Raw genomic sequence first — 9,015 nt, forward strand, 5'->3', positions numbered from 1 at the left:
TAATTATTTATACTAATGATCTTATAATAATAAAGAGACGTTAAAAATTAAATTACATCAATTAAATTTCAAATTTTAGCCTAAAATAAGACCAAAACTAAAATTCCGTCGTTATTTTATAACGTCAAAAGGAAACACACCCAAAACAAAATATTATTATTTATAGTTTAACGAGAATTTTTATTAATATTTTCATAATAAACATTTCTTATATTGTAATGGTATCTCTTACTATTCTTAATGTTTTTTTACTAAAATTAACATTTTAAAATAACAATATACTTTTTTAATATTTTTTACTAAAAACATTTCCTAATTTTTTTATAGGATTAAGCTCACATTATTATATTTTAAGTTGGGGAAAGAAAAAAAAAACCTCATGTTAAAGTGTACCAGGGCCCTAAACAAGTTAATTACCATTAAACCAGTAATTTATTAACAATTCCTATTTACTATAAATATATACTAAAACTTTAAAATTATCATGTCAAACACTAATAAGACAATACTAACAATGTAGCCGGAGTGAGTTATGAAAGTAGTAAAGATAGTTTGCAACTGATCAGGCAAGCGAAACTCAATTCCTCAAAACACAGTTTTCCAAGTTTGGCAACCCTTCGCTCCCAGGTTTCTTTTTGGAAACTCCCAGCGTCATTCCAACAGAGACTAGCGTCTCTAGTGATCTTCCACTGTTAGCTAAGAGGTCATCATCTATATCTATTGCACCCTGCACCCAATCACACGATATACGTCGATGAAAATGAAAAGTTAAAGCAATATAGATGAATATGAAGAGTATGATGCCAACCTTTTCGAAGACACAAATCACTGTGCTCCCCCCGAATGAGAAATATCCAAGCTGCAGATCAAATGAGTGAATTGCTTATTAAAAGGGACGGCATTATGCGAAACGACAAACATCAATAATATATATGTATGGGGTGCTAACCTCCTCTCCCTTTTTGACAAAGTCACCTTCCTTCTTCACAAAAGTAATGCTACCAACCATAGTAGCTCCAATTGCAACAAATGCCACCTGCGGCATGGAAAGAATTTCCTTATTGATAGAAGTTATGAGAGCGTTGATGGATCTAAGCCTCAATGCCATGCAGAGCATTGAGGGTTGTACCAGAATTTCAAGAAAATATCAGTAAAAGATCCACAGTCAATTAAAGCAGAGTCCAACCTTTCCAAACTTTGCAGTAGAAATAATGGTCACCACTCGTTTATTCTCGGTGAAAACATTACAATATTTGCTATTGACAGCAATGGGATTAACCTAGGAAATGGAAATAAGATGTGAACAATCAAGAATAATGCAAATGTCAATAGTTTTAAAAAGAAGATGCATAGAATTGTAAGGGAAGATGCCAATAACATCTTGGGTTCAAGAAAAGAAGCTTTTGTGGCATTAGAGCTTGAGTACAAAGCCTAGCATCCCCAAATCCAAGATGTCTTAAAGGACGCACTTACTGTGTATAAGCATCCAGGAATATTTACAAATTTCACAATGGTGCCAGAAACTGGAAGATGAAACCTATGATAGTCCTGTTCCAAGGGTAAAGGAGTCCAAGTTTAACATTCATAAAATCAGATAAAAAAATTTAGCTAACTTCATGTTACAATGGAAATAGTGTAAGAGCTTGCACCACCTACCTGTGGGGCCAACCTGAATATCACCAAACTTCCATCAATAAAAGCATTTGAACAGACTTCTTTCCCCAGAAGACCTTGAATTGAAAACTTTCGACCCTAAAAATTGCCCATACAAAATTAAAGCATGTTCCTAGGAAAGTGCATTTCCGAAGAGAGAAAGGAGGAAAATTAGATAGTGAGAGAGGGAGAGAGAGGGAAGAAGAACAAGAATAAAAGCTAAAGAACACTTGGTAGGGTAGTGCAAGACGAATTGATAGTTGGCTTAGTTGCATTGGAAGAAAGGCAGAGATAAGATTGTTTTATGCGAGGGTCTCAACCTCTTTCAAGAAATATTTATATAGAACCAAGAAAATTGTAACATGGTAGATATTCGAAGCAGAAGAAGTGCAAATCATACCTTGACCCAAAACCGCAGACTATCTTCTACTGACTTAAAAGCCATCAACCGACAATCAGCAGCACATACTGCAACATCATCACGCTCAATGGAAGCTATTGTTCTTGCTCCAGGTTTTAGCTCTCTCACGAAAAATTCATTAAATGTCTGACACAATAAAATGTAAGTTTGGGGTTGCCTTGAACCAGAAAATGCCAAAAAGAAAAAAGACAGAAGTTCCAGCAATCATAAACCATGCTGCCACTGATCATAGAACCTAAATTAACTAGAATTAAGAGCAAATTTGCAAGTTATGTGCCAATTCTTTCAGTCTAGCTAAAGGATCATCCAGTGTAAAGATATTCCTAGCATGATAATAATCAATTATCACAGAACAAGCAGTGTTCAATTTTACCTATGATCACTTTGAAGAAAGGAACAAGTATGAATTTCATCAATCATAGAATTGAATTGGGCAATGGCTTGGTTTTAAAGGGGGAGAGTGAACAAACATCCTCCTTAAAATATCTCAACTTATAAGCTCCATGCTAATAAGCCCATAAGTTTTACTAGGTAATTAGTCTTTTGTTTAGTAATATTATTTAATTATTTGTGTGCATTAGGGGGGGGAAAGACAAAATTCAGAGCCTAAAAGAACAAATTTATTCGTTAAATAACTTTCAGTATTTTAAATTTGGAACAGCAAGAAATCCTGGTAACTGAATGAAAATAAATGCGAGACTAGATTGCATTATTTATAAGAAGAATCAACTTTATTCTTTCTACTTGAGCTTCTTCATAAACATTTTAAATACAATGCCATATAGAATTTACGGCATGGATTAGGCACATCTATAAACTCATAAGTACCCGTGGCCCTTCTTTACTTATCCAACACTGAGCTTTAAGTCCACAAGGAGCAAAGGCTCAACTACGGGAAGCAGTAGGGGGGATGCTTAGAGTCCTAGGGGAGAAACAATACTACAGGAATTTAACTGCTTACCTCAACAAGAAAGCTAGAGAAACCAGATTTTGGGGATATGGACCTTTACCTTAAAGTGCTCCAAAGGATACTTGACTTCAGCCATATTGATTTGGTCCTACAATAACATAGTCCATAGTTAACTTCTAATAACAGAAACTTCTAAGTCATGGATTTTTAGAAAGTTCATGCTTAGCTAGTCCATTTCAAGAAGAAAAGGAAAAACTCAAAAACCAAATAAGCCTATAACCATACAGTATCAATCAAAGCAACTTATAAATGCTCCTGATCAAAACCTTAGAACAATGGTTTCTTCTATAGCACAGAGTATCAGACCTTGAAAAATTCAACAAATTTAGGAATTTCTTTAGCAGATTCAGCTGTATTCATCTGTCTTCCTTGCCTCTCCGAGATGCTTTGCAAGATTTCCTTTGCACCTTAATCCAAATGATCCACCAATAGATTAGAGACATCAGTTTAGGTTTCAAACATTTGATCTAAGCCATTTCATAAAATTATTTAAATTTAAATCTAATTAAGATTGGAAGGATAATAAAATGAATTATGCTCAACTTATACATCTATAACTACATGGCACAAAGTTAAAATATTAAGTCTTTTGGAAAACAGATGATAAATTAATTGTTTTATGACATGTTAAACAGATGACTCCTCTAAACTAGAGACATCAGTTTTGGTTTCAGACATTTGATCTAAGCCGTTTCATAAAATTATTTAAATTTAAATCTAATTTAGATTGGAAGGATAATAAAATGAATTATGCTCAACTTATACATCTATAACTAAATGGCACAAAGTTAAAATATTAAGTCTTTTGGAAAACAGATGATAAATTAATTGTTTTATGACATGGAAAACAGATGACTCCTCTAAACTAGAGACATCAGTTTAGGTTTCAGACATTTGACCTAAGCCATTTCATAAAATTATTTAAATTTAAACCTAATTTAGATTGGAAGGATAATAAAATGAATTATGCTCAACTTATACATCTATAACTAAATGGCACAAAGTTAAAATATCAAGTCTTTTGGAGAACAGATGATAAATTAATTGTTTTATGACATGGAAAACAGATGACTCCTCTAAACTAGATCAGGTTCAACTTTTCTTGCCCTTATCCCAACCCTAATATAACCATCCCTAAGAGGCAAAGCATGTTACCTTCTTGCTTTTGGCAAGGATAAAACTCAACACGGGATGAAACGGAGTAAGAATGACAGTACAAGAATATAAAGGTAACCATCATATACGATGCATCCCTTCATTGTGTGCAAAAAAACAAGTGTCAAGCCATGAAAGAAAACAATGAATGACCTCTCTTTACTTCAAATATTAGAAAAAAATTGGAAGTATTATCACAAAAAAGAAAATGAGGCATTGCAATATCCTCACATAAAATTGAATATGGGTATAAGGGCTACAAGATTAATGCTTATACTTTGTCTGAATTTGTGATCCAAATAAGCACAGTTTTCAAAGCTATCATTCTATCACATGAAAACCCATCCTGGCTAATTATTTGTTATTAACTGTTTAGTTGAATTTCAACACTAACAGGCATAACATACATGCATGTGTAATACATAAAGGTATACCTTTATCCATAAGGCCAAGTCCTATTTTTGACTGGTAAATGGTTCTCATTGACAGAACAATCTTTGTATTGATTAATTCTTCTACCAGCCTCTTTGTCTTTCGATCAAAGACCTAGAGCAACAAATTGTTAAAGAAAGATATCATGAAGACAAACATCTTCTGGAAGTACTGATGTGAATCAATAGCACCAAGAAACCAACAAAAACTAGCAGATCAAGAATGAGATTTTTTTTTTCAAAAGAGAATTAAAATGAAATTACCAATATATGTGACGCACTTGAACCAGAGTTCAAACCAAAACTATATGATGAAAAATGGGCCCACTCGCTTAATTTGAACATCCACCTACAAATTTACAATTTGAACCTACCATTTAAGCCATGGTAATGAAGTTCAATGATTATACTAAGAAATTTCACAACAATATTACAAAAATCACAAAGTTGGAGGATAAGATTCTCACCCATATGAGGCCTGTTTATCAGTCAAGAAGCCTCCTGTCATGACCTGGTTACCAGTTCCTTCGTCAAAACACAAAGACAAATGAATCAGAGAGTTCAGCTGATCACCGCCTTCAACTACCTCGCCACAGACAGGGCAACAGTTCATTATCGGCTCTCTGCAATACAGTAATATAATACACAAAAACAACAGGTAAAATTTCATAACATGTTTCTGGAGAAATTTGGCTAAGCTGTGACTGTTTTACTGGGAAGTATAAACCTGAACCTATTATATCTACCACGAATAAATCATATAACATGGAAGCCAGGTGAAAGCTAGGGTCAGCACTCAAACCAAGGGAGAGGTCCAAAATTTTACTTAAAAGTGGGAGCTTGAATTAACAATGTTTCATAAATCCAACAACCCTGACTACAAATCCACTCACAATGAAAGGATATCATAATCAAAGTAAAACCATAACATGTGAGTTTGTGAGCATCTTGATTACCAAGCAGCAATGAAAAGCCATGTTCAGATAGATGAGTAAAGCTTTGGAATGGTAACTAACTCTTACACCCAGACCTCGAACTAAGAAACTTGAATTAACAATGTTTCATAAATCCAACTACCCTGACTACAAATCCACCCACAATGAAAAGATATCATAATCGAAGTAAAAATCATAACATGCAAGTTTGTGAGAATCTTGATAACCAAGCAGCTATGAAAAGTCAAGTTCAGATAGAAGAGTAATGCTTTAGAATGGTAACCAACTCTGACACCTGGGCCTCGAACTAAGAAGAAACTTATTCAATACACCTAGGAATGTGGAAATTCAATGGAGATAGATAAAAAGAAAAAAAGGATTGTGATGTTTACACCTTATGTCTTAACCTACAAGGATTCAGCATGACGCAAAATAACATTGAAAAGGCAGAGGATATTAGTATTAATTTAGGGAACCTTCTCAAGGTTTTCTTAACAGAAACAGTGTACAAAATGTAAAAATCATAAATCTCCTGACTGAATGCAAGAAATGAATGACACACTTTATAAATAAATGTAACAATAAAAGAAAAAAAAAGTTTATGATGCCAAATAAAATCCCTCAACATCATCATGATTTCACTTATACTAGAGACATTACGTTTCTTGTTGAAGAGCAAGTAGTTCAGCCAGCTCATCCAAGCTCACAACACCGTCCCCATTTTTATCAGCGGCTTTGAAGAGCTCCTCTTTCTAGCAAACCAGTGCAGAGATAAAGTCAAGAAAATGAATTTCCATGAGAACTTAATGCTAAATTTGCATCATTAAGACTCAATGGCCTACTCAGAAGATTTTCAATATATAACTCGGCAAGGCTTAACCACAGGTGAGGAATTTGAAACAATGAGAGCAGACAAATTTCTTGAGGAACAAATTGTGAACTGTATCACTTGCATTTAGGTAGGAGAGGAATTTTTTGTAGAAAACAATATGCTAATAAACCACAGGAGCTCAAACCTTGCTAGCAGCCAGATTATTGCCAAAAGCATTAATTAACTCAGAAAACTCAGAGAGTGAAAGCTTTCCATCTTCATCGTAGTCCTGAAAATAATTACATATAATGGCCAAGCTTTAATACTGAACTAGAAAGCTGCATGAAAAGTCCAAGATCTTGTCATAAGAACTGAGAGAAATATCTCCAAAATTTTTAACACATACACATGACAGGAAAACAAAACCATTCTCAAGAGAATCCAGAATTAGATTAGAACTTCAGAGCAGATTGACTTGAAACCATTAGGGATTTTATTTTATTGTTTTAAAAGCCATGGTTAGCTATACACTTGTACCATAATGAGAACAAGCAGAACTATAGGAAATGGCAAAAAGGAAATGAGAAAAATCTAGAGGCAAGGGTGTTACCATTGTATTATATTGCCACACTTTAATGAAATCCTATGATTAGTAGCATCTTCCTTTTCCCATTCTCACCCCGACCTACTGATTGCAACAAAATAAATCTAAAAAAGGAAAACCTATGGAAAATATATAGCACATCTTAAGCACAACTAAGTCCACCATAGAAATGCTATAGCAACTTCTCATATACACAATCCCATAGCTAGGTGATAAAGGTCAATGACAACATCAAGACCTAAATTCTTTTTGTGGTAATATGCATAAACAAATAAAATGTGGCACAAAACATATCATTAAATATGACTCACCACAACTGATAAGATTCGTCTTGCAAAATTTTTCTCCGTTTCAATTGGGTCCTGACAGTTTTTCCAACTAGATGTTAGAAATAAATACAATAGTTCCAATCAACTTAGAGAATTATTTGTTGCATAGTGCACACCTCAACATTACAGGAAATACAGACACAGCCAACAACCTTGTCAGATGATCCAGGATCAATCAGGTCGAATGTACCAAAGTCAGAATCTGAATCCTGAAATAAGAGTTTTATGCAATAAAGTTATCCTGAATAGCAATATACAATAATGATGTTCAATGAGAAAGACTGTTCACCTGTGTCAGATAGTCAAGTAGATTGATCTCACAGTACCCTATGAGGTTATTTTTTGATAATCTGTTGGTCTGCCCCAAATGGACATAATGACAAATTGAGCACAAGACATGATAAATGAAACTGTAGTTTAGTCAAATAAATGAAAATTCACTTTCAGATTGTTGCACGCACCTCAAATACTGAGATTCTGGCAACACGAGGTCCAGTTTTTTCCAAAAGAAGTTTCCTCTCCTGTCAAGAGATGAAGTTGTTAGCTGAAACGAGCAGATAGTAAATAACTGGGAACATAAATTCCATGTTATAACATTCATAAAACAGATTAGAAGCTTTGAACAACTGCTAGCAGCAAATGTAAACTGAAGGCCAGACATTTTCATTTTAACAATGACTATCAGTAGCTCATTCTACAAATCGGTACTAAATCAACGACTATTCAAATCAAATAAGATTACAAGAAGTATAAAATCATAAGCCTATAGTTCGGAGTACTCACAGAGTTCCAAACAGGCTTGTCTGTTCTGCACCACCAAACCAAAAAAAAAAAAAAGTCAACAAGCATAAAACTGGAAATGGGAAGTCAAGCCCTAAAAATGTAAGAACTTGTACAATCTAAGCTATCTGCAACAGATTGAAAAGAAATTAATTTCGCTCAAAGTTAATCCAAAATTGAAAAACATAAGCACTAAAGTAAGGACTAAACTGCATGTCGGACCAAAAGACTGAGTAATTAAAAGAAAAAAAAGCAGAGCAAAACTCTATTTTAATATGTAATAGGAATTAGTTTACAATGCTTAACTCATTAGAAACATTTGTTCGAAACGTTTGCTCCCCAAACGAAACACATGCCAGCCATTTGTCCTTAAACTTCATCTCCGCCTATGATCAGAGAGAGAGAGAGAGAGAGAGAATTAAACGGAAAAAAAATTAGAATCGAAGAAACTAACAGTAAAAAGTAAATAAGGAGACGATGAATTCAGAATACGTTAATGAGAGTAAGGTGAGCAATGCCAGCGAAATCCTCGGCGGCAAAGAGTTTTTTATGAGAAGAATCGCTTCCACGACGGCGACGAAGGCGGTGACGACGCAATCTCTGCTTCACCCGAGAGATGCGCGAGGGTTTAGCATCCTCATCCGAAGAACAAGAAGAGCCGTCCTCCTTTGAGCTCCCGTGCCCCATACTCTCTCAACTCTAACAGCTCTTTCGTTTCGTTTCCTCGGACGTATAGCTTTTTTTTTTCTTTGGGGGGGGGTTTAATGGGAATTTGAAGAGAAAAGTCGAATATCCAGTGTCCACATAAAGTGGACAAGTTAAGTCAGAAGGAGAGGATATTCATGGTGTCGTTTCAATCTCGGGCCCTGCTCCTGCGCTGTTAATGAAAGTGGAATGTATTATGGGAGGAAACTTCGTCGTTTAAC

At 34.6% G+C, this 9,015-nt stretch overlaps 1 protein-coding gene across 1 annotated transcript; it reads right to left on the bottom strand.

Annotated features, from left to right (window-relative positions):
* Positions 1–413: 413 nt before the first annotated feature.
* On the bottom strand, positions 414–9,015 carry LOC107929224 (phosphatidylserine decarboxylase proenzyme 3). The gene is made up of 21 exons (XM_016860604.2): positions 8,582–9,015; positions 8,396–8,475; positions 8,093–8,117; positions 7,771–7,830; positions 7,599–7,667; positions 7,426–7,518; positions 7,292–7,342; positions 6,582–6,665; positions 6,226–6,317; positions 5,098–5,253; positions 4,895–4,979; positions 4,634–4,745; positions 3,351–3,451; positions 3,085–3,132; positions 2,054–2,200; positions 1,657–1,752; positions 1,474–1,548; positions 1,187–1,279; positions 950–1,036; positions 809–859; positions 414–727 (listed from the first exon to the last, which is right to left on the bottom strand). The coding sequence occupies exons 1-21, from the start codon at positions 8,774–8,776 to the stop codon at positions 578–580; spliced, it is 1,950 nt and encodes a 649-aa protein (XP_016716093.1). The 5' UTR covers positions 8,777–9,015; the 3' UTR covers positions 414–577.

Source organism: Gossypium hirsutum, chromosome D12 (assembly GCF_007990345.1).
Source record: "Gossypium hirsutum isolate 1008001.06 chromosome D12, Gossypium_hirsutum_v2.1, whole genome shotgun sequence".
Taxonomy (NCBI): domain Eukaryota; kingdom Viridiplantae; phylum Streptophyta; class Magnoliopsida; order Malvales; family Malvaceae; genus Gossypium; species Gossypium hirsutum.